General features: G+C 37.1%; 1 protein-coding gene across 2 annotated transcripts in view; it reads left to right on the top strand.

Annotated features, from left to right (window-relative positions):
- Positions 1-27085, top strand: part of CNKSR2 (connector enhancer of kinase suppressor of Ras 2) — a 330096-nt gene that overhangs the window by 194322 nt on the left and 108689 nt on the right. For both annotated transcript variants that reach the window (XM_067545020.1, XM_067545021.1), the window contains 4 exons: positions 3917-4050; positions 7911-8122; positions 14840-14929; positions 16472-16686. In XM_067545020.1, the coding sequence (XP_067401121.1) occupies positions 3917-4050; positions 7911-8122; positions 14840-14929; positions 16472-16686 (651 nt within the window). The remainder of the gene's footprint in view (positions 1-3916; positions 4051-7910; positions 8123-14839; positions 14930-16471; positions 16687-27085) is intronic.

Here is a 27085-nt window from a genome sequence, read left to right on the forward strand (position 1 = left end):
CAAGGAGCAATGGTCTCAAGTTGCAGGGCGGGAGGTCTAGGTTGGACATTAGGAAAAAGTTTTTTACTAGGACGGTGGTGAAGCACTGGAATGGGTTACCTAGGGAGGTGGTGGAATCTCCATCCTTAGAGGTTTTTAAGCTGAGGCTTGACAAAGCCCTGGCTGGGATGATATAGTTGAGGTTAGTCCTGCTTTGAGCAGGGGGTTGGACTAGATGACCTCCTGAGGTCCCTTCCAACTCTAATATTCTATGATTCTATGATTCTATGAAAGCAGTGAAAAAGATTTTGCTTTCTTCTAGATTCTGCTAGTCCAGTAGTTCAGGAAACAATGTACATCAATGCAGATTTCCTTTACCTTCATTTCAAGGATGTTGTGAAGCTTAATTTGTTAATGTTTGTAAAATGCTTTGAGATCCTTTGATGATTGAAAGTGGGGGGGCAAGGGAGAGAGTGGATGAAAGTAGTTGTACTCTACAAAACTCTGCCTACAATCAGAGTTTCACCCAGTTGTGCTACCAGTAATGTTATATCACTCGTTTAGTCGTCCTCCTTTGTTGCATGCTTGGATCACCATCCACAATTTTGACATTTAAACACTGAACACTGTGACAACTGTCAGAATTAGACTTCAAGTTTAAAACCCCACTGAGATGAAATGAGAGCAGCTCATATTTAACAGCTATTGTTCTATGCTGTTTTCCGGTTCTCGTATGTATCCCATTATCAGTTGCTCTTACTTCTAATTTGGAAGGTTATCTTCATTACCATAAGAATCTAAAGACTTTAATTCATTTTTTTAAATGAAAGCTGAGCTTCTGGAGCACAAGATGGCAGCCTCCACAAAGAAGTACCAACTTGCTGAGCTACTGCAAGGTGGCCCTATTTGAGCAGAACTTTGAAGTGTTTGTTGTTATATCTGTTGAAAACAGTGACAAATATCTGGCAAGGATAATCCATTCCCTTTTCCATTCCTTGGTTTAAATGTGTGCTTCGACTTCTGTGCACACTCTCAGGTTTTTCCTCTCTCTGTTTTTATGGAATATGCTGAACAGGTTAATTTTGCGGCCTGACACAAAGATGACAAGTGTAGGATGCTTTCTGATCTATTTTGGAACAGTGCTCCAGGGCTTTGTTCTTGATATTGTAGGCTCTACTTGACCTTCTGAAAAAATCCCAGGTCATCTTGGGAAAGCTAGCTAAGCTACTATCCAGGAAGATACTAGAGTCACTTAGTTCCCTGGAGACTTCATCATCCACTCAAAAAACAATAGCCCAAGTCTGATACAATAGCCCACTGTCCAACATGGAAACCAAGGGTTTCCCTCAACGTAGCTTCAGGCCCTCCTCCCATATGCATGTGCACATGCACACACACTGTTCTCTGATGGACTGAACATCACTTCTTCCAAGGCAAGATCAGAGTTTCCACTGGCTCACCTGTACAGTGGAGAGACTGAAATCACTCATTCTTAAAGACTCATGAACCCATCCAATTTCCAGAGCCCATTACCAGAACTATTCTGAACAGCAAACCAAGTAATAAACCTGGATTGCCTTAATCAAATCTTGGACTCATGTACCACCTGCTATGAAGTGATCCTGGTAGGACTGCCAGATTGCAACAAAAAAGCTTTATCAGAAGCTGGGTCTGATTCTCAAACACCACGTCTGTGAGGCCTGGAGGGTCATCTAGGCCAACACTCCGGGAAAACTCTTTGCCAGTTCTCTGCACCCCAGTAAATCAAGCTACTGGGGTGCCAACTGGCAGTGGCTTGGAGGGAAAATTCAATCCACTAGATACCCAGTAAGCCTGAGAAAGCACTGCCCATGCTGATCGTTCATTGGAAAGGAATTAAATACTTTACTTTAGTAGATGGTTCAGGGATTCAGAGTTCATTTTCATGCTTGAAATCTTCAGCGATGAGATTTCTGTTGTCCTAGGTCAGGAAGTTTTTGTTTGTTTTTAGAATTCCTGAAACAGACTTCAGGCTCATGCTTGTTTTTAATACTCATATGGTCTTTTATCTGTTCCTCCCTCTGTATGTCTTTCTCCCTCTGCCCAACCTCCCCACAAACAAAGGCTGGGGGTTTTTTTCTTACAGATTCAGACTGTGAGGGACTCACATTCATTCTAGCTGTTTTAGAATAGCCAACAAACAAACAATTTAGCAAACACTTCAATTTGTCATTGTTTAAATGTTATGGATTACGAAGAGTTAGAGGAAAAAGATGTAAAAGTGACCATAAAGTTAATACTTCAAAAACCTATTGCAAGATTAACACTGTCCCAACAAAAGTTCACGAATGAAGTCTAATACAATATCACTACAAAGTAGCATTCTGAAGATATCCTATGGCACAGGATTTCCATTCCTGGTTGTAAGATGCTTCAGATATCCTGAACGGCACACATGATTCTAACAATATTTAAAGATATAAAAAGGAAATACTACAGAAATAGGCAATTTATTTTCAAAGTATCCAATTAGTATTGTGAAGGATTGAAAAGTCTAATTGGTTTAGCAAGAAGACAGCAGCTCATTGCTGTCTTACAGAAGGCCAAAATTTGGAAGGTCTATTGTTAAACCCTCAGGGCTTGCTGAAGTCTAGGTACACTGCAGAAGTGTCATGATTAATATATGGGGAATGAGAAGTGATTACTCTTTACAGAAGTGCCCCATTGGCTTGTCACAATTAATCTTTACAGAGCTTGCAGAAGAGTCTTCTATGCATACTGTCCTTTTAGCCCGAGCTCATAGCTTTTCTGTTCTAAGTACAACATGAATTAGTTGTGTCCTAAAGCACTGGTGTGCATGAGGAATCCATAGCTGTCATGTCCACTGTGTACTTCCAAGCCTTTAAGATTTAATCTTCAAGGCATTTATTTTTAACAGATGGAAGGAGAGCGAGCACTTCAAAATCAAAACAAAAACCAATACTTTTTAAATATTAGAATTATTCTGCATGGATCAAAATAATGGTATTTGCTTTCTTTTCTGAGTGTAGCTATCATAAAAGCCAAAATGTAATGCTAGTAAGCAGAAATATTGTGAGGCTGAGCAAACTGGAGTGCTTCTTATTTCCTTCATTGTACTTCTCTCTCTTTCTCTCTCTCAGAGAAAGAGATGTAAGAACTGATGAAGCTGTTGGATAACCAGAGAGATTGAGAAAGAGAACGCAACACTCAGCTGGAGTGATAGCTAGAATCCAAGCTTAGTTTGCCAGGGAGGTGCTCATGTCCTGTCTAAGGCTTGGGTAGGGTAGAAAATGCTCAAAATGTGGAATAGTACTTGGTGGGAATGTGCTGGGAAGAGTGAAGAATAATAGACTCCCATTTGCTCTGTATGATAATATTTCTGCTTCCAGGATATGAAGTCAGAGCTACAGTATCCAAAACTGTAGAAAAATTGAAATTTCCACAGATATTTCTTACCTAATAGCCCAGGTATTTTTGAATGTAAATGACATTTTTAATACATACCCATATACAGCTTTTATTGTAAACACTAGAGTTGTCCTTTAATGATTGAGTTTAAATAAGTCAACAGATTCTGGGTAACTTACGTTAGTGAAGCTTCAAGCAGTGTCCCTACATGACTATTTTTATAGGCACTAGCAATAGAGTTTTTGTAATAAGCAAGAGGGAAGAAGAAAGGATGTGAAGAGGAGTCTTTCATAAACATTGCTCATGTCCCTTTTATAGTTTGTGAATATTCTTTCTCTTTAATACGAATATTTTTTTCCAGATGGGTTAAAACAACCCTATAACATCACAACTACTAATTTTTAGGTTTGATTTTCTTCGTATATGTTAAGTTTGTCTTTAATTTTAATTTAAATATGAGAATATGAACATGCAAGGTGTAACAGATACCCATGTGGTTATTTTGTTCTTCTCTTTTTATTTTAACCAGCCTCTTATTCCTAGAAGCCCGACAAGCAGCGTTGCTACACCATCCAGCACTATCAGCACACCCACTAAAAGAGACAGTTCAGCGCTCCAGGATCTCTACATACCCCCTCCTCCGGCAGAGCCTTATGTGCCCAGGTAAAAGCTAATGTTGATGTTACAGGTTCATCCAGCTTATGGACAAAGAATGACACTTGTAAAATGACTGAGCATTCAGATACATTTAAAACAATAGTTAAAGATAAGAAGAATGATTACTCTAGTTAAAAGTACGTGTTCATGCATGTGGAGTGGAGGATGAGAGGCCCCTGATATTTTCCTATGGAGTTGGCGTACTTGTTAGAAATATAAGAGTGGCTACACTGGATCAGACCCAGTGATTTGCTTGGTCCAGCATTGTGCTTCCTGTAGGGGCCAACACCATGTTTTGCAAAGAAAGGTGCAAGACCCTCAGAGTAGGTAGATGTGGGCTAATCTGCCCCATGACGGTGTCATCATAAACCCTAGTAGTGAAAATTGTCTTAAACCCTGAAGCAAAACTAGAAAGAATACTTTGTGTCTATAATGGGCTGCCATCTTGGCCAATTTTGGGATTGAACTGGGACTCTCCAGAGCTAAAAATGTGAAAAACTACAGCTTGTGCAAAAGAAAGAGGCTCCTACTGCAATGGATTGCTACTTTTGTACAGTCACAGTAACTCATTTTTTAGAAACATTTTATATAATAACATTGGAGCAAATTGCTAGGACAATATTTGAGGTATGAGTTTCATTCTATATTCTATAGCTACCCAGTTGTTCCATAAATGTGTATGCCACTCTGAGCTGAAGAAGCCACCTTCATCACGGTCTCTTCAAGTCTCCAGCTCTCCTCTCCTGTATCAGAAGCTTTTTCTTCTGACTCAGCTATCCAGCTGCAATGAGAGCCAGAAGAGCAGCAGGGTCTTTGATTCATCACACTGGCCTTACTGGCCTATTAGTACTTATCCAATTCAGTATATTACCACAGTATACCCTGTTGTTCCTCTCTGATCGTCCTGTATTATATTATATTATATTATATTTATTATAGCATAAAAATATATTTGTAAAGTATGCATTGTAAGCTATACAAAAAAGCTTAGAACACACAGTGAGAATAACAAGAGAACATGGTTCAGAGAAATAGTTTTTTCTTAAAGGATTTTGGTATTACTGTGTGTAGAACATTATATGACCAAGTACTGATTTAAAAGACTTAATTTTTTTCCTGGCAGCCTTTTGTTACATTTGCTGGGCCATGTTGGGAGAGCAATGGGCATTTTTTCTGGGAGTGAAGGGTGATTAGAGTCACTCAATAGTGACTCTTTCAGCCAGTTGATAAGATGTATTGCCTGATGCTGACAAGACTTTCTTATGGGTTATCCAAGGTGAGGTGGGTGGCAGTTTAAACTGGCAGAGGGAGAGAATTGTGTATTTATGCGAAATCCTTATTCTCCAGAGATATTGAAAACCTCCAGGGACAGAATACTGAATTTCTCATTCATGGTTTTGATGATGTCACAGTTCTTTTATGAAGCCCTGAACTGAATCTTGTAATTCATTTCTGGTGTCTCAGTTGTCTTATCTGGTCTATCATTCACTTTTAGAATAAAATGCTATATGCTGCCGCTTTATGTAGTGTGCAGCATTTCTAGCCCTTGCTTAAACAATTATTCCAATTTGTGTCTTTAAAAAATGACAGTACAGGTATTTCTCATTATGGCTTTTTTCTTAGAAAAAGGGATGCCCGACCTTTTGTTTGAAATGCCCTTAAGGAATAAACATGTCTTTAATTCATCTGGTAACAGGATATCACCATATCACTATGCAAGTGCTACTGAAAGAATATTATGCCCTCAGAAAAATTATCTTAAGACCTCAAAGATTGAATTCTAAATGCTTTAGGCTAAAAGAAAAACACACCAAGCAGTCAGAGTTCTTCAGGTTTCTCTTTAGATGAAAACTTTATAGTTACACAGCATAGATCTAATCTTCGAAATTGAAGCTAAAATATAAGTTTCTAGCCCCAGAGAAGTCATGGTTATAAACTACTTATTGTACATCTAGACCTGTTTGTTTTACTATATTATTTTTTATTACATGAGAAAATGAATTGGTTTTGCACAGCATTTTTAATGTGCAATCTTGTTCAACATCTTATAAATCATCTGTCACAGAAGTTATGATGTTTAAAATTTATTTGATTTATTCTGAATATTAAAAAAAAAAAATGATGGTAGTGTTGGTGTGTGGACCGACACAAATGAAATACTATATCAATTACTTATCAGTTCAATGCACCTAAGAAACTAAGCTTATAGAATGATTAAGCTGTGCATTTCTGTAATCTTTTTGTCAGTTTAATCCTATTGAACTGCAGTTCACTTCACAAACCCATCACATATTATATTGCATAATATGACTTGATTGAAAGATGCATTCTGGCATTTCAACAGTCTTTTGTCTATAGTTATATGTATTTATACAGGTCTTTATTTTTATTTTATGTACCATCAAATAGCTTGGTGCCACTCTCCTGGGTTGCTGTTACTGTTAGTGTTGTTGGTTGATTACAACAAAAACAATCATTCTTTTTATGACTGGAAAAAAATAGGGATTCACTACTATGATGTATTTTATGTAACTCTGTGACCATACTGCCTTGGGGTCAGACTATATCTACAAACAGCAAAGACAGGAGTTGCCAGTGGAACTGTACATGTCACATGAAATAGAGAATGTTCAATTGTAATAGTATTGGGGCTTATCTTCTCTGTGGGACAGTCATTTGGAATACATATGTTCTATTTGACCAGAGCTACCCATCCATCATATTTTCATAGGCACAGTTAGCCAATACTTTTATATGTTTCTCCCACCCCAAATGGAGCGAAAAAATTTTTTGGCATGAGCATCTGAGGTTCATACTCAGCAGTTGGATGTCAGTATGTAAAAAATTATGGCAGCAAACAGACACCACAATTGCTAGCTGAATTGCACACATGAGGCATGGGAGTTATTAATGAAGAACTTCAGCTCCAAAAACTTGAGCTAAAGGAGATTCCTTTTGTGATCCCAGACTCTTTACAATGCCTGCAAAAATCTACTACAACTAATTGAAACTATTCTTCTTTACAGTAGAGGTCTTTGATTTTGGAGCTAAAGACACTATATTCATTCCACAGTAGCATGTGTGAAGTTTGCTAGTGATTTTGACTTTTGTGTCTGTTGCTTGTGACTACAGCTACAGTACAGGTCGGTGTTAAGTTGTTTTAGATGGACCTAGGACTTCAGAAGTCATTTTACCTCATCCTGTGGTCCCCCAGGATTTCATCACCATAAGTAAGGATAGAATGTGAGATTGTTGACTTCAGAAACAATCTTTCCATCACTCAAGCTAAGGAGTTCATAAAGTTCTTGGTGGTTATAAATACATTAATATACTATCACATCTCATAAACTAAACAGGATCTGGTCTGGTCAGTTCTTTGAAGGGTGACTTTGAAGGACAATCTGAGGACAATCTGTATACTTAATCAGTTTTTATTTACAACATGACTCCAGAAACCTCTGACACATTAAAAATCATTCATAAAAGAATAAAACAAGCATCATCTCCTTACATGAAAACAGAAAATGCTAGTTTAAAAAAATCCCAATAGTAGCTTCCCTTGCAGAACATGTAAGCCCTCATTGTGCACCTCCCTTCTGAAAAGGATAGATAGGCTTTGCAACACGTTCAGAAGGTCAACATATTCAGGCTATTTCAGACTAAGAAGGAGTAAATTCAGGCTGCAATTGAAGTGAATCAGCAGAGATAGTTTGCATAGTACTGCAACTCCCAAAGATAATGGCTGTATCCAATGTTATCTATTTCCTGATCATATAAATATTAATATTCACCCACAGTCTTGGGACATTTTTTGTCTTGAACATTTTTTATCTCAATTCATTCAAAATCTGTCTTGTTTACTACAGGGATGAAAAGGGAAATCTTCCATGTGATGATATTGGCAGACACATAGTGGGCAAGCCAGTACATAAGGGTTCCGAATCTCCAAATTCATTTCTTGACCAGGAATATCGGAAGCGCTTTAATGTGGTTGAAGAAGATGCTGTTTTATATTGCTATGAATATGAGAAAGGAAGAACAGGTGGTTCTGGTAGGAGAGAAAGCACTCCCACGTACGGTATGGTATTATTCTAATAAGGATAGTCCAAATCCTCTTTAGTTTTGTTGGCTTATATTTCTTTTTGAAATAGAGAATATGTGTGTATCCTTCTGATTTTCTCTTTCTGATTATAGGAAATTCTCAGATATTGTATATCAAAAAATCCTACTGAATGACTTAAGGCATAAAAAATGGGAGATGAGTCCAATCTCGTATTCTTTATGATGACTTATCTAAAGATTTTTCTGTACAGAAAGTTGTACTTAATAATATTACCAGCTTCACCTTCCAAATTATTGGATTACTGTTCATAATCCCGTTTACAACTTCCCACATGGTAGGCAGGGGATAACTCTGGGTACCATTTTGTCAGGAAATCAGCTGGTAACCAATTTATTTACAATAAGGATAAAGAATTCAAGTTGTTCCCTGCATAATAACATATGTTGCATAAGTCTAAAACTGGCTAGATTAGTAAAAATTGGCCTGAGATTAAAAAGGGTACAGATCTTGTACACATTGTCCATCTAGTAATGAGAGTGTCAAGGTGGATGAGGTAACATCTTTTATCGGGTTACTTTCTGTTAGTGAAAGAGACAAGCTTTTCAGTTCCACAGAGCTCATCTTCAGTTCTTGAGGTGAAACTGGGACCAATATGGTTACAACAACACTTCATCTAGTAATGTAGAGTGTGTGTGTGTGTACACATACATAAATATACACACTATTGTTGTCCTCTGCTGGATGGAATCTCAGAGCTATTCATGTCTCCCTCTAGTGGCTGGCTCATAGAAGATATAGGATGGGACTTTCAAGAGAATTTCAGTTGGAATTGGACACCTAACAACTTTAGGCTCCTTTGAAAACACCAGCTATAATCCCTAGAGCAGTGGTTTTCAACATGTGGTCTGTAGAAAGCTGAAGGTCTGCAGGTTATGTCTAAAATTTCCAAAGGGGGGTCCGTATCTCCATTTGAATTTTTTTAGGGGCTTGCAAATGATAAAAAGTTGAAAACTATTGTCCTAGAGCTATTACATTATTGGAGATTCTGCATTAGCTTAAGTAGTATATTTTCACAGCTTGGGAACAAAAGAACTTTGGTTCTGTTGCTGCTGAAAATTGAGAATTTGCTATGGAGTGGAAAAAAGGAGGGAGTCTGTAGGAATCATATCTGCTATATGCTTTCTGTTTTATGTCCAGGACATCTATTTGTGGAATTTTCCTCACTGCCCAAATAAATTCAGGGCTTATACCAATGGAGTTCTCACCACTGCAATGTAGTGATTAAACAAATTGAGCTGTTTCAGAGATCTTAGACTGTACCCACTGTCTCACATACTATGGTACCACTCTCATACTTTACCTTTTGTTGAAGTCTTTCTAGTTTTCAGTGGCCAAACAAGGAATTCAACTAAGTTTTGGGAGTATTCTGCAATTTTTGATGTCTCCAAAAAATAATCAGAATGTATTGAGTATAACCATTATGTAGAGAATCAGACTGCGGTTAACAAGATGTTTTGACTGCTGTAATTTTAGCTGAGCAGATTATTGAATACTGTTCAGTGCATTTCCTGTTCTATTTTAATTATTCAGAGTTATTAAACTCAATGTAAACTGCATGTTGGAATAAGTACAGTAATCCTGACACCACCTGCCTTTGAGGAGAAGACAAATTAGAATTCATTTATGAAAATACATAGATTCAGTACACCATACTTAGTCCTTGATTGCAGCCAAGGTTTTGAAATCTTTTGGGAGAGAAGGTACAAACTCAACTCAAGCTATGTACAATATTCCCAGCATTTTGTATACATACATACAGAATATTAAAGGATGCATTTTCATAAAGATGCACCTGTTTACAGAGTATGCCTTTTAAAAAAGAAAGGAGAGGAGGAGATGAGCACCGGAACATATTTAAAGACAGTCATTGTCAGATTTATCCCAGCCCTCACTTCATTTTTGTTTTTTTAAGGCAAGAGACAAAACAAATAGAAGTCAGTAATTATTCTATATATATAATAAAAATTGCAGGGTGGGGTAGTCTGGGACCCCTCAGAGTCCCTTCTTCAAGCCAGTAAAAATCCCCACCTGCTTGCTGCTATTGTAACGGAGGGAACCAACATCATTTTGATTTTAGTAGCCAAAGGGAATGAGGACAGAATGAAACATTAGAACCTTTCAAACCTGAACAGTTTAGCAAAAATACCATATACATGTTTGTGTGTCTCCAGTCTACCAGAGCAACACACATGTTGGTTGTGACCATTACCTTTAATATGTTTAACCACCCAACAGTGGACATAAGGTGCAAATATTTTAATGATGCTGTCTGAACACAGAGAGTGGCATTTACTCTGGCATGTTCTGCTGTCTCTACTATTATTACCTCTGATTTTACTTCCCTCCAATGGATGAGGATGAGCATTGGGCCCTTAGTATTTTGAGAATAATAATTTCCTTTGCAGTAAAATAAAACGTCTGATAATACAGACTTCTAAACAATCCAGAAAATGTCATGTAGTACTGTGCAATTCCTCTGTAGCACCGTTCACTCACTTTTCCAGTATGATCCCAGACACATAAGAATTGTTCCATGAGTGCACTGGTTTCATAGAATACTTTTCTAAATTAAGCTGATCATACAGAGAAAAGTGCTGTCATTGGGATATGTTTTTGTGCACCAGATATTTGCTCTTCTACTTATTTTTGAGGATTTGGCAACAATTTGACCCCAAAACACTGCAAGAAACTAGATCTCCATGTACATATTGGTGCTTAATTTTTTTCTGTTGAAAACATTTGTCACTATATTTTGCAAACACCTATGCACATATTTAACTTTAAGCATGAGAACAGTTCACAGAGCATTTGCAGGATTCAGGCCTAAATGATATTGCCCGTCACCTACTGTCCCTCCACCACCCCTAAAACTAGTTATATTTGAGAAGATTAGTGACAAAATAAAATTTCGTGCACATACATTCTTCATCTAAGATAGCCTCTAGAAAGACTGTAGGTGAGTTTTCCATGTATGTCAAATCAATAATCAGTGTTGGTTATCAGATTCTCTAGTAAACATCATTTTTTCTCAGACTGAATATACTTTAGCTAGCCTACACTGGCCCAGAGCAGCAGACTGTAGAGGCTATTTTTGCCCTCAGTGTTGTTATTTAGAATTAGACCAGAGGTCCTCAAAATGTGGGGTGTGTCCCCCATGGTGAGTGCGGAAGGACGTTCAGGAGGGTGCAGCAGGGCCCAGGCTAGCCCCCATGGGGTGGTGGGGAGGGAGAGCCACCCAGCCCCAAGCTTTGCTCTGGCCCCATCCCCCAGCCTCAACACCCAGCCCCCAGCCGCGGTCTCAATACCTGACCCCCAGCCTCGGCCCGTGGCTGCTGTGGCTCCACTCCCAGCCTTGGTCCCCGCCCTGACTTCAGCCCTCTGACTGTGGCGCCTCTCCCAGCCACAGCCCCTAGCCTGACCGTGGACTAGATCCCTTCCCCAGCTGGGAAAGGTGGGGAAGGGAGATCCGAACAAGGAAGGGGGGTTCAGGGTAAAAGCTTTGGGGAACACTGAATTAGACTGTTGTTGCTGTGGGACAACTTCATATCATGTTAGATAAAAAGAGGCATACACATATTTTCTTACAGCGTTTCTAACTTGGGTAGAGGAGAAAGAGTAGCACTCATTGTTTTGTTAATGTGTTGTCTTGGCTGAAGAATTATAGTTCATTTTCTAATCATTATGTAATTACACTCTTGTGAGAGAAGCCCAAAGACTGTATATCATTCAAAGAAACTGGGGTAATAACTTTTCACTTCACTTCTCTTTTGACCATTGTATTAGCTTAGTATGATAGTTTTGTTGCTTTTAACTGAGCTACATTGCTAGACTGTGCCTCTTCTATCTAAATTCTGCTTAAATTGCTTTTTATACCTATGCGGCGTAATTAATGGGTATGTATTACAATGTCTTGCTACTGGGTATCACTTTTCTGAGGCTGTGCAGTACCTCTGCTTGGTTCAAAATGTCACAGCACATAAACCCTCCTGCAAAATTCTCATCATCCCTCTGATTTTGAACTGTTTGCACATTTTCTGATATATAGCTCACATGGCTCTCTAAAGTGCTCAAGGCATTACATCAACTTAGTTACACCTATTAAAATTGGATGTTTCATTTATTATAATTGCAGAGTGCAGTCACATCCTAAACTGCATTAAGATTTGAATGCCACAGGTCTAGAGAAGAGATGGCCAAAGTTCAGGTGCACAGAAACACTGGGGTGCTTAAAGATCTGCCAGTGGTTCAATTATTTTGCTACATGATATTTATCTGAGTTGCCACTGTGTGGACTGAGTTATAAATATGTGGATCAAAGTTACCACTGGAAAACATTGGGGTTATTTGTCCCTCCTCTAGAGCCTTTTGTCTTCATTAGTTGATTTTAATTTAATTCCTTTCTCCTGTGACCCTTCAGTGTTTATCAGTTAAAATAAACTTATTGTCTAAGAGTACTGAAGTTCCAGTTACTAAAATGCACCAAAGCTTTCCATACTTAATTTATTAACACAGAGTTTACAGGTGGATTCTGAACATGACCTGGTGATTTCACAGAAATGTGGAAAACCAAAAAAATTTGTTCTGTTTTGTGGTGAATTTGTGGCATGCCAAATGGAGTTGGAGATTCTAGAGGATTAATTGTTTTCAGCACAAGCTCATAATCAATTATATGATAAAACCATTTTTTAAATGCCCATAGTCGTCCTCCTTCAGGTGAGGTTAAAAGGACTTATAGTTATTTTTCAGGAACGAGGGTTTGGTTTTTTGACAATTTTAAACAGTAGATTTCATCTCGTTCTCCATTACTGACTGGCAGCTACCATACAATTGTTGCTAATTGACCTCTGAGAGCTTCAGTTTACATCCCAAATTGGAAGTTTTCCTGAGCTTATTCATTAAGGAAAGATGTAAAGGATCTATGTGAGTTGAAGAGGAGATTGGCAGATAAGGAAGATGAATGAAATTTACCATCATGGGAAGGAGATAATTTAAGCAATCCAATTGATAGTGTCATTTATGAATAAATATGGAGCTTTAGAAATCGGCATCTGGAGAAGACATTTGTTATGATTGGCCTTGTTAATGGCCTACCTATTTTTTATTACCATTCTATGAAAGGTCTTGTTGTGGTCGATGCAGTATTTTTTGTGGAGTATGGTTTGAGTTCAGTATAGTACAGCACAGAAGAGAAAGCATGTTCATATTTCCAGAGAAGTAACCATCAGAATTCATAGTTGTATAAATATAGGAGGCAAACATAGGCATCAATTCAACACTATCGCTTTTCAGGAAAGCACTTAAGCATGTGCTTAAGTCCCAGTAACTTCAGTGGGCCTTAAGTATGTACTTAAAGTTAAGCATGTGCAGTACTTGATTTCCTGAATAGACATGCTTTTCTGAATTGGGCCCTTTGACTATACAGAACTTTTTTACTAACTTTTTTCCAAGGTATTCCTCTATTCTGTCTTATTTATTTTTGATGATTACAAATGACCTCTTCAGTATACAGAACATAGTGTGATTTTAATTATCCCATAGAGGACTTACTTGAATGGGTTGACAGACATGCCTGAATATTTGTTTTCAGTATAACTGTATATCTTCATTGTCTTTCTATATATTTATTTACAAAAATCTTTCTAGTAATGTCAATTAATAAAACTTTCCAGGTTATTTTCATTTAAGTTTTGCTGGGTTTTGAGACTAAAATTATATTCATACTTTTATACATTGTGACTATTGGATTGGTAAACAAAAGACAAGATTCCATTCCGTTTGTAAAAGCGTTTAAAATATTTTGTTTCCAGACTGCCAGATGTTGCAGTACGTCATGATGTCATATTGCTACCTTGTTTCAGACCATTATTTAACTTGTTGAAAATTTCAAATCTCTTTAAATTAACTCGTAGTTAGGTTGTGCAAAATTCCTTTCCATTGACCATTGGCTGTATTTTTGGAACTTTCTTAAGAGGAACAACAATGCACAGCATTTTTAAAAATACTCCTGTGGCTCCCAAATTAAGACTTAGGTGCAATAATTTGATCTGTCTCTTGTTTCTGTTGTTGTCTTCTGAAATCTGAGTGAATTTTCCAGACTTAATGTACTGTGTTTTGGGTTGGTGAAATGCTTCAGGCAGAGAGACTACATTTGAAGTTTGAAATAGTTGTTTCCATGCCCATTCAAGCACTGAAGTACCTACGAAGCCAGACAGCAAAGGTGCCATTTGTGGTAATGCTTTTGTGATATGGACACGTCTGATATCAGTTGGTCTGAGACTAAAAACTCATTTCATATAAGCCAAAAGACAATTCTCTCTATCTCTAAGTGTGTTACAGAGTAATAAACAGATGCTGTTAAGAGGAAATGACTTGGAAGACTTTATGTAGTTGGAAGAAGCTCGTTCTAAACATTGAGTTATAAGTCTGATGTCAAGGGATTTTTTCTAGGGTACTGTGGGGTTATATCCTAAATTTTTTGAAAAATTCCATGGAGTACTTAACTTCCACTTAGACCGTTAACAATAATGGACTGAATGAAATTGTATTTTAATCTATTGTCCAGAGGATATACTGGATCTTTTCCCATAAATATTTAGCCTTATAGAATGTATTTTTGAGTTACACAAGACATTATAAGAAGGTCACTAACACACCATTTTTTCTCTGTTTTAGGCAAACTAAGACCTATCTCTATGCCAGTGGAATATAACTGGGTGGGGGATTATGAAGATCCCAATAAGATAAAAAGAGATAGTAGGAGAGGTAAGTGACCTGGGACATTAATATTGTGCAAGGCCTGTATGTTTTTCCTGTGTTTGTTTGTTTTTTGTTTTGTTTTGTTTTTTAAGCATTACTTAAACCATAATGATCTTTCCTTAATTCAAGTCCTCATTTGCTTAAAATGTAGATTTCTGCTAACTTAATCTTAGAGTTTTTTCCATTTTTCATAATGTATGCTTGATTTTTACTAATCCCCATGTTCCCTTGATAGGGCCTGAAGAAGTTGCACGAGGGAGGGGAACCAATTCAATTTGGCCGTGTTTAATTATATTGACATTGCATTATTTGAACACAATGCCATCCAACTCTTTTGAAATGGTCCCTAAAATTTCATAAAATGATAGTTAATTTGTTTGAATGTTATGATACAGTTAATGTGGATTACACTTTAAATCTGCCTAGCTTGATAAATTGTTATTTTTGGCTGGAAAACATCCTAGCAGGAGCTAGAAGGGCTCAGATAGAAACAGATTGGAGATGACATGTTCCCCAGAATTTTTAATTCTTGAGGTTCAGCTGTGATATTCCACTGTGCATCCATCCAATAGATTCATAGACCTTAAGACCAGAAGGGATAATCAGGGCATCTAGTTTGACTGTCTTTATAACAGAAGCCGTAGAATTTCACCCAGTTGCCCACATATTGAGCCAAAGGTAACATCAAGGCTAAACAAATTTAAAACATTGTTGAAGTTTTTATTGCAGTAGTTCACAGAGACTCCATGGTGCTGAGCAGCATACCAATATGTGAAGACATGGTCCCACCCAAGAAAAGCGTATTCTCTAGAGAAAGACCAATGTTTTAACATACTCTTCTTACCTGATCATTATGTTTTATGTTCCCACCTTGTAATTTGAAGTTCTAAGGCTGTAGTATTGCTAATTCTTAAACTCCAGTGGTACACTAATAAAAATAAAGGATATAGCTTACTGTATGCAGCAAAAGACCACTAGCTTAGTTTGCCTTATGACTACAAAAAGGAATTATTTGTTCTATCATGCTTAGTATTCAAGGATCAGAACCCTATTGTTCTTGGTGCACACATAATTGAAAACGTGTCCCTATCCTAAGAAGCTTGCTGCCTAAATATGACAAGATAAACAGATGGATAGAAACCAGGAGGGAGAACAGGTAAAGTGAAATAGTCAATGCAAAATGTACACCACCTTATTCATGTATGATCTAGTTTCATTAAGGGCATTGTTCTAAGAACAAGACTGCAGATGTCATAATAAAGTAATCACTGTGTATTTGGGGGAAGACTTTAGGACAAGTGATTTTTTTTCTAGTTTCTTTGACATGAATCTTAATTGACCCTTGTCCATCCCAAAAGAACTATTGCTATGTTAGCATATCCACAACATACAAATAATTTTTGGAATCCATCTTGTTTTATGAGGCAGAGCTAAAGACTTCAGAAATGAAGGTAAACCTTAGCAATGGAAGAGCGCAGTGTATTTTAGAAGAAAAATTGCCATTTATTAAACGATTTGCAATTCAATCTTTCATTACTTTTTTAATAGAAAATTCATTACTTCGCTATATGAGCAATGAGAAAATAGCTCAAGATGACTACATGTTTCAAAGGAATAGCAAAAAGGATACAGGAAAAAAATCCAAAAAGAAAGGAGACAAGGGTAATAGTCCAGGCCATTACTCCTTGCTGCCTAGTTTACAAATGGATTCATTAAGACAAGAAGTCATTGGCACACCTGGTCCAGACACCACCTTCTACCATGTAAGTAAAAATAACAAGATGCATGATGATGATTAAAGAGCATCTTGTGACTTTTTAATATTGCTTATTGAACCCTTTTCTGTTTGATCCTATTGCAGTTGTTACTGTTCTGACTACAGCCTCCCCCCATCTTTTTGGAACTCTAATTTTAATCTTACAAACTGGGGAATGGATATTTACAATTGTGTTTAAACTCATGATGATCCTAAAGGGGATTATATTTGAAACAGAGTTTGCCATCTTCATCTTGCCAATCTCTGCATAGGGAAACCATCTGATCAGCTAACCATTATCATACTAGTACATAGAATCATAGGACTGGAAGGGATCTCAAGAGGTCATCTAGTCCAGTCTCCTGCACTTATGGCAGGACCAAGCATTATCTAGACCATTCCTGACAGATGTTTGTCTAATCTGCTCTTAAAAATCTCCAATGGTGGAAATTCCACAGCCTCCCTAGGCAATTTGTTGCAGTGTTTAACTACCCTGAGAGTTAGGAAATTTTTTCTAATGTCCAACCTAAACCACCCATTGCTACCTGTTGTATCCTCAGAGGTTAATGAGAACAATTTTTCTCCTTCCTCTTTGTAACAACCTTTTATGTACTTGAAAAATGTTAGCATGTCACCGTCAGTATTCTCTTCTCCAGACTAAACAAACCCAATGTTTTCAATCTTCCCTCATAGGTCATGTTTTCTAGACCTTTAATCATTTTTGTTGCTGTTTTCTGGACTTTCTTCAATTTGTCCACATCTTTCCTGTAATGTGGTGCCCAGAACTGGACACAATACGCCAGATGAAACCGAACCAGCGTGCAGCAGAGCAGGGGAATTACTTCTTGTGTCTTGCTTACAACACTCCTGCTAATACATCCCAGAATGAGGTTTGCTTTTTTTGCAGCAGTGTTACATTGTTGACTTATATTTAGCTTGTGATCCATTATGATCTCCAGATCCCTTTCTGCAGTACTTTTTCCTAGGGAGTCATTTCCAATTTTGTATGTGTGCAATTGATGGTTCTTTCCTAAGTGGAGTACTTTGCATTTGTCCTTATTAAATTTCATCCATTTATTTCAGACATTTCTCCAGTTTGTCATATTTAGCTTCTGATCCACTTTGACCCCCAGATCCCTTTCCACAGGACTCCTTCCTAGGCAATCATTTCCCATTTTGTATGTGTGAAATTAATTTTTCCCTCCTAAGTGGAGTACTTTGCATTTGTCCTTATTGACTTTCATCCTATTTACCTCAGACCAATTCTCCAGTTTGTCCAGATCATTTTGAATTTTAATCCTATCTTCCAAAGCACTTCCAATCCCTCCCAGCTTGGTATTGTCTGCAGATTTTATAAATGTACTCTTTATGCCGTTATCTAAATCACTAAGGAAGATACTGAACAGAACCAGACCCGGAACAGGTCCCTGCAAGACTCCAGTTGATATGCCCTTCCAACTGTGAACCACTGATGGGAATTGTTTTCCAACCAGTTATGCACCCACCTTATAGTAGCTCCATGTAGGTTGTATTTCCCCAGTTTGTTTATGAGAAGATCATGCAAGACACTATCAAAAGCCTTACTAAAGTCAAGATGTACCACATCTACTGCTTCTACTGCACAAGGCTTGTTACCTGTCAAAGAAAGTTGTCAGGTTGGTTTGACACAATTTGTTCTTGACAAATCCATGCTTGCTGTTACTCACCTTATTATCTTCCAGGTGTTTGCAAACTGATTGCTTAATTATTTGCTTCATTATTTTTCCGGGTATTGAAGTTAAGCTGACTGATCTGTAATTCCCCGGGTTGTCCTTATTCCACTTTTTATAGATTGGCACTATTTTTGCCCTTTTCTAGTCCTCCAGAATCTCTCTCATCTTCCAGCACTTTTCGAAAATAATCGCTAATGGCTCAGATATCTCCTCAGTCAGCTCTTTGAGTATTCTAGGATGCATTTCATCAGGCCCTGGTCACTTGAAGACATCTAACTTGTCTAAGTAATTTTTAACTTGTTCTTTCCCTATTTTAGCCTCATATCCTACCTAATTTTCACTGGCATTCACTATGTTAGATATCCAGTTCCTGCAAACCTTTTTGGTGAAAACTGAAACAAAAAAGTCATTTAGCACTTTTCCCATTTCCACATTCTCTGTTATTGTTTCCTCCCTCATTAAGTAATGTACCTACCCTGTCTTTGGTTTTCCTCTTGCTTCTAATAAATTTGTATAATGTTTTTTTGTTTCCCTTTATGTGTCTAGGTAGTTTATTCTCGTTTTGTGCCTTTCTAAGTTTGTTCCTACATACTTGTGTTATTTGTTTATATTCATCCTTTGTAATTTAAACTAGTTTCCACTTTTTATGTGATTCTTGTTTGAGTTTCAGATTATTGAAGATCTTCTGGTTAAGCCAGGTTGTATCTTTTTCCATACTTCCTATTTTTCCTATGTCATGGGATAATTTGCACTTGTACCCTTAATAATGTCTCTGAAAATCTGCCAACTCTCTTGAACTGTCTTTCCCCTTAGACTTGCTTCCCATGACATCTTACCTACCAACTCCCTGAGTCTGCTGAAGACTGCCTTCTTGAAATCCATTATCTTTCTTGTGCTGTTCTCCCTCCTACCATTCCTTAGAATCATGAACTCTATCATTTCATGATCACTTTCATCCAAGCTGCCTTCCACTTTCAAGTTCTCAACCAGTTCCTCGCTATTTGTCAAAATCAAATCTAAAACATCCTCTCCGCTAGTAGCTTTCTACTCCTTCTGAAATAAAATATTGTCTCTAATACAGTCCAAGAACTTGTTGGATAATCTGTGCCCTGCCATGTTATTTTCCCAACAGGAGTCTAGGCTGAAGTCTCCCATCACTATCAAATGCTGAGCTTTGGATGATTTTATTAGTTGCTTAAAAAAAGCCTCATTCACCTCTTCGTCCTGCTTAGGTGGTCGGTAGTAGACCCCTACCATGACATCACTCTAGTTTCTTACCCCTTTTATCCTTACCCAGAGACTTTCAACAAGTCTGTCTCCTGTTTTCATCTCAACATCAGTTCAAGTGTATACATATTTAATATACAAGGCTACATCTCCTCCCTTTTTCCCTGCCTGTCTTTCCTTAGCAAGCTATACCCTTCTATCCCAATATTCCAGTCATGCATATTATCCCACCAGGTCTCTGTGATGCTAGCTATATCATAGTTGTGTTTATTAACTAGCATTTCAAGTTCTTCCTGCTTATTCCCCATATATTTCACTGTGATTGCACGTGTATGATATCATTAGGCATATTACTACCTCTATGATCAATATGACCTGGAAAGGATAGATAAAGTAGTGGGGAAAGATGAGGATTTTTTTTCCCTACTTTTGATTAAGAAGAATCCTAAAGTCTGCAGCTGCTTTTAGCATATAGCCCTCAGTAACTAAAGTGACTCTAATGAGAAGAGTGTTGAATTTGATGTGGCTCAAGAAGAATGCCAGATAAATCACTAACTTCTTGGTATGTCCCAAAAATGAGGAGTTAGTTGGAAAATAGCAACGTGTTTTGGACCTGCTGTCATTTTTCCACTTAAATATTAAATTTGTAAGCCTTGAGGCAAGGTGCCAGCGTAGAGGAGCATAATATACAGACTAAATTTTATGAAAAGCTTCCAAACTCTAAGAACAGTAGGACAATGGAACAGACTGACTAGGGAGGTTGTGGAAGCTCCTTCACTGGCGGTTTTCAAAGGAGGCTGGATAGCCTTCTGTCTTGGGTGGTGTAGATGCAACAAATCCTGCTTCTTGGCAGGGGGCTACACCAGATGACCCTTGCAGTCCCTGCTAACCCTGTGATTCTATGATACCCCCCACCCAAAAAAAGTTAAAATTAATCAGCAATTAATCTCACACCGTGGGGTTCTTTTCTTGTTTGGTATATTCGTTTGAAGTGTATTACTGCTAAATAACTTATTTGAATACATTTAAAGGAGAAAAATTTTATTCACAACTTTTTTATTTGTGAGTTAAATAGTTGTGTTCTCTGCATGGAAGGAGCAGGGCAAAACCAAGCTGTTTAGGCTTACAGTATTCCTCCAGAGGGGGAGCAAATATGTTCTACAGCAGAATAATCAAACTAATTGCTGTTATTTTCATATATCAGCAGAAGAAATGTCGGTATGCACGGGAGCTGTTGCTGTGGCTTGCTCCCAATTTCTGCTGTGATGGTGTGTGTTCACAGCAGATGGAGCTCCACTGAGACCACTAGGAAACAGGTGCTCTGTTCTCCTATTATAACACACTGGGCCAGATCCTCAGCAGTTGTCAGTTGATATAATTTAATTGAAGTCAATGGTGCTACATCAATTTACATCAGCTGAGCATCTGGCCCCTTAATTTTAATACTTCCTTTGATGGTACTGTGTAGGCAAGTCTGATGGTTTTCAAGGAAGGTCTTATAGACATGGTACAAGAGAACTACTCATGGTTCACTTTAATTAACAGGATCCACAGGAGCAATGACTGTGCTTTCCCTGTATGTTAATCCACATGCAGTTGGTGTTTTATGTCATCTCTAAGTAATCAATGAAAGTAGAAACAAATTATTAATCTAGCAGGTTGTAGAGTGAGATTGCTTTGTAGTGCTCTTCTGTGTACATAAATTTTATAAATTGTATCCCCTTTCTAATGTTTGCAGCCAGCGCTAACAGAAATCTAATCAATCCAAGGAATCTTAAAGTCAAATGTGTTGAAAATTGGGTAGTTCTTTATTCTTTAACTTTAGGTTATAGTTCTGAAATTATTCTTTATACATTGTTTGTTATGCTGCTTAATTAAGCTAAGATAATAAACTTGCATCTTCACTTATAATTATGTGGTTTAAATTAGCATTTTCCTTAAATATATAGATTTTCACACCTTACTTATACTGAAGGTATGTATGAAAGTAATAACTATCTTGAAAGCTGGCAAAACTTCTGCTTTCTACTTCCTGAAGAAAATACTGAGCATGAAGTTCATACTGTAAAAGAAGTCATGTGTATGTGTGCACATGTACATTTTAAGGATTAAAACATTGTATGATAAACAGTAGACCATATGTCCTCAAATGGTGGTCCATGAACCACCACTTCTCTTCAGTTCTCTTGATTCATATTTTTTAAGAGCAAAAATGGACCACTGTGATCATCTAGTCTGAACTCCTCATAATACAGGCAGTTGGACTTCCATAAATTAATTCTTTTTTCAAGTCCAAGAGTTGTGATTGTCTAAACGATATATGCTCCTGTTCAAAGATCTAGTCTTGATTTAAAAATTTACAGTGATGGAGAATCCACCACAACTCTTGGTAAGTTGTTCCAATGGTTAATTACCTCCATTTAAAATGTTGTGCCTTATTTCTAGTCTGAATATTATCTGTGCCTTATTTCCAGCTTCAGCTTCCAGCTATTGGATCTTGTTATACCTTTGTCTGCTAGATTAAAGAGTCCTCTATTATCAAATTTCTGTTCCCCAAGTAGGTACTTGCAGATTATCTGTGGTCAAAGTCACCCCTTAACCTTCTCTCTGATAAACTAAACAGATTGAGCTCCTTAGATCTCTTACTAGAAAGCATGTTTTCCATTCCTTTAATCATTCTCGTGGCTTTTCTCTGAACCTTCTCCAATTTGTCAGCATCCTTCTTGAAGTATGGACACCAAAACTGGATACCGTATTCCAGTTGCAATCACACATGCCAAATATAGAGGTAATATAAACTCCCTACTCCTACTTGATAGTCCCTGATTATTCATCCAAGGATTACATTAGCCCTTTTGGCCACAGCATCGCACTGGAAGCATGTTCAGCGGATTATCCACCATGACTCTCAAGTCTGCTTCCTAGGATAGAGTCCCCCATTTTGTAAGTATGGCCTGAATTGTTTGTTCCTAGATGTATGACTTGCATTTGGACATATTGAAACACATTCTTTTATTATATCCAGCTTACCAAGTGATCCAAATCACTCTATCACTAACCTATCCTCATTATTTACCACTCCCCGATCTTTGTGTCATCTGCAAACTATATCAGTAATGATTTGTTTATAAGTCATTGATAAGTGTTAAATAGTATAGCATCCCTTGAAACCCAATGAGTCATTCTTCATTTACAATTACATTTTGAGACCTATTAGTTAACCAGTGTTTAATCCATTTTATATGTACCGTATTCATTTTGGATGTTGCTGGCTATCCACAGACAGCCAACTGGTTCCATGGTGCTGGCTCTACCTTGCTTTTAGCTGCTTCTATACATGTCTCTTCAAAAAAGAAAAATGCATGACAAAAAGCCTACATTGACAAATTGGATTATTGCCTACAGAAATTATACAGTACTGTCCTGTAAATAAAGCTGGTAACTGTAATTAGCAATGTTCATTATTCAAAAGCACATAACTACCATTTATTTGTTAAAAAAAAAAACCCATCAACTCATTATCTCTTGAAATATGTGGTCCAATTCAAAAGAGGTTTGTTATCACACAGACACTAAAAATTAATTATGTGTTCGAAGTTAATAACATGAGGCCTTTAAAAGCATGGCAGTCTGTGAATTATATTGTTTTGTTGATTTTTGATTCATTTTACTTTTATCAGTGACCTTACAAGATTCTTAAACAGTTTAAGGTTTGTCATTGAGTTACCATGGCAACAGCTATCTGCTCAGGAAACATGTTAAAGAGTTAAGGCTTTGAAAATTAAATAGTTGTTAATTACATCCACTAAATGTGTAAAACTGTTATGTCAGCATATACACATCCTTTAACAAAATGTGAAAGCAAATTAGTTTATATTCTGTCTGTGAGGGTGATTGTAGGTGGATAAGAGGGAGAAATAATACTTAAGATTATCTACCATGTCACTACATAGCTTTGGGCTTTTTTAATTCCAGGAAATGTTGCAAGCCTACATTGATTTCTGACCAAGTTGTTGTTTTTTCATCTTCTTCTTTAGTGTTGTTGAGGAAATATCTTCAAGAGTTAATATTTTTATTAAGTCAAGGCAAACTCTTTGAGCTGCCGCTTATCCAAAGCACAGTCAGATGTTCAAAATGATGTATTGCTGTGGATACAAAGTGGTGCAGTTAAAATTGTCTTGGACCTTTGGGGCACAACAGATAAAGGGTCTGACATATACAATTACATTTTCTTAAGTTTGTTATACTGAGCTTTAGAGGAATTTCTCCGCCATATTATGCTTTATTTTTGTTACAGGAAAATAAAGTAGTTATTTAAGAGGCAGATTGTGTTCTGGGGTCAAGATAAGTTATATAACATGTTAACAATAGTATGCCTAAATAACGCTTTTCATCCATCTAGAAATAGCACTACTATTGGAAGGGAAAAAGAAACTGACTTAACACAATAGAACACCATGCAAGTGCAAGCATTATTCACAAATTGTTCCCAAATCCTATGTACAAATTGTACTAGGACTCTCTGTGAACAGCATGATACTCAAAGGCAGGGTATTAAAATTACCCCTTACACTATAATGTAACAAATAGTCACATTAGATGCATCACTTTTCCCCTTTTCCAAATGATTTTATACTCGGTTGTTCTTTCAATGTATTAGTCAATTCCTGTTGATCTGTTGTTTGTAAATGTGTCTTAACTGTGTTATAACTTTGCATGGTCTCTGGATATTTGGCCCCATTTAAAATCCTTTTGACACTGAGAGAGCAATACTATTTTTGAGTGGTGTGCTTTTCTTTGAAAAGACTGGACTTACTCAGTGGTTGAATAATACTCTAGAGGCCTGTGAATCCAGAAAAGGTGGGTGGAGAGAGAAGAGAGAAAAGCAGAGCAATTCTTGGGATTTTGTTGAGGATTAATAAAATGATACTTTGAGACACTCCCAAATTTAATTGATATTTATATATTATATATGGGAAGGTGTGAACCTGAGGCCACCGTTAGCCTCTTGCTGCAGATTTAATGCAGTTTGTTCCTTTTTAACAAGGAACAGCAATCCAAATAAGATGGGAGAACTTTTAGGTGATTTTCAGCACATTTATAGTGTTACTAAATAAAAACTCATCACAACAAGCACCCCTGTGAGAGAGCATATAATTCATATTCCCACTTTATACATGGAGAAATAAGGGCTGAGAGATTGTCCAAGGGCAAAGAATCAGTGGTTGGGATGGGATTAGAGGGAGCTACTTGCTCTTTGGTCCAGTGTTAGTCATATAGGTAAGGTGATTAGTCATACTACTTAGTTAATTCCCACCTTATTTCCAGAAACGTTATTTGCTCACCAGAGTTGCTGCCTCAGCATCAGGCAACCAGCTGAGGTCATGGAAGTCTCATCAACATCAGTGATCACTCAGGTGGCACTGATCCCAACAGATAAAAATTGATCTGGGACAAAATTGAGATCAAACATTGAGCGACCAGTTTTATGGGTCCCAAAGACCAGATATGGGTGGCTATGGAAGGAACACTATATTGTTTAGGAGAAATCTAAGTAACTTCTAAACGTAGTTATTGTTTTATAATCTCAATTCTATTTTTTTTTCCTAATAAACTGATACACAAAGGCATTGAATATGTACATGAAGCATTAAAGCTCTTAGATCCATGGACAGAAAAAGCAACATTGAAACATTGCACACTGGAAGGTCAAAAGAATTAGTATTTTATTTTGATTTTAAGGAGGACAGTGTTTAAATTAATTCTGCTTGATTATTTTTCCTTATAATAGTGATATTTTAACAAAACAATTATGGTGGGGAGGGAGAAGGTACAAGAAAACAGATTTTAAGTAGGTGTTTAAAATCTGGACATTTGTTATCATACTGTTGCAACATATGTTGCTTGGCATATTTTCTACTTTCAGCTGCTGGAAGTTCACAAAGTGGAATTATTTAAACATCATGGGTATCTGTTTTTTGATGTAATAGTCTATAGTTATTCTGGATGCTTCATGGTATGAAAAACCTACCATTTGCTCTGGAGAGCCAACTAAACTGGATGAGTAGTGGAAAATGTTTTCCACAAATATTTGCTTTAATTTTTAAACATTAATTTCAGCAGTGTTCATATCACATTTCCATTTTCTTTCCATGAACTTTTGTGACTTAGTAGCATGAATGTCTGCAGAATGATTATAGGTTTATATGCTTGAATTCCCAGGGAAGGCAAATTTTATATTCCTTTTTGCAAATGTTCATAACAGACACCTGATTTAAAGAATTATGCACATCTAGTTAGGGTACAAAAACAGTACTATGTATCTGTTGACAGATAAGAAACATCTCTTGAATTTCAAATAAACAATCATAGGTTAAATAAAATTCATGAACATTTTTGTCAAATAATGCATACATTGTGAAGGAATCACCATCTGTACACTATCCATGGGGGGAAAAGGAGACAAAATTACATTTAATTTGTTACAAATGAATCCCTTAGCTCTAGATGTACCTATGCTACAGTGCACAGTGTAGCTTCCACTGAAGACTAAAGAAAATAAGAACTCATCTGAAGATAGTACACATCATTATTGACATTTCCCTGCAAATGAATAAATAATTACTTGTATCCTCAGTCAGAATTCTGAAAAAAAAAGTGGGTGCCTAAAGTTAGAGTCATAACTACATACTTAACACCTAGAAGCAGCCTGATTTTTTTCAGGTGTGGAGTATCCCCAGCTCACACTGAAGTATTAATATTATTCTGTTAAAAATCCAACAACGTGAAAATGATTTTAAATCAATACACGGTTCATTAACTCAAACTTGCCAGTGTAAATTGCAGGTGAAACTCCATAGGAGCCTTTACTGACTTAATTTCTTTCCTTGCTACACAATGTTGCCCACCTTTTGGTTGCTGCAGGCTCCCAGATGGATAGGAAATTCTGGCCCCTTCCCACCCCAACAGCCTCCCTTCATGAACTTTCTGCCATGGGATGAATCTGGGGCAACAAATCTACACTAGAAACTGTGGAAGGAGGAGGAGGCAAAGTATCTGTAGATTCACATCTGTGGAAGTGGTCAGAGCACAATGCAGCCCTTCTTTCTTCAGTAAAAAAATGAGTAACCTTACAGAATTATAAAAAAAATAAAAATAAAAAGTGCTTAAAAGATTATTCAAAAGCAAACTGCTAGTAAAATATTTCGTTTAATGTGATGCAAAGTGAAATGGTTGAGTCAGCGCTATGAATGTATCTTGCACATGTTCATATCTTGTGCTGTCACTTCTCCACCACGCTTCAGTTATATAAGATTTTCCCAGTGATGGATGGTTGGCTTAACTGAGGGAGTTCCTCTGCCAACCATTTTAATTAGATGAAAATATATTTTAGAGGAAATACAGGAAATGTAAGTTACAGATGAGGAGAAAAAAAATCATAATAAAATTGTGTCATTATGGCAGGAA

This window comes from Emydura macquarii, unplaced genomic scaffold (assembly GCF_026122565.2).
Source record: "Emydura macquarii macquarii isolate MOO-44397 ecotype Brisbane River unplaced genomic scaffold, CSIRO-AGI_Emac_v2 contig_1043, whole genome shotgun sequence".
Lineage (NCBI taxonomy): Eukaryota > Metazoa > Chordata > Testudines > Chelidae > Emydura > Emydura macquarii.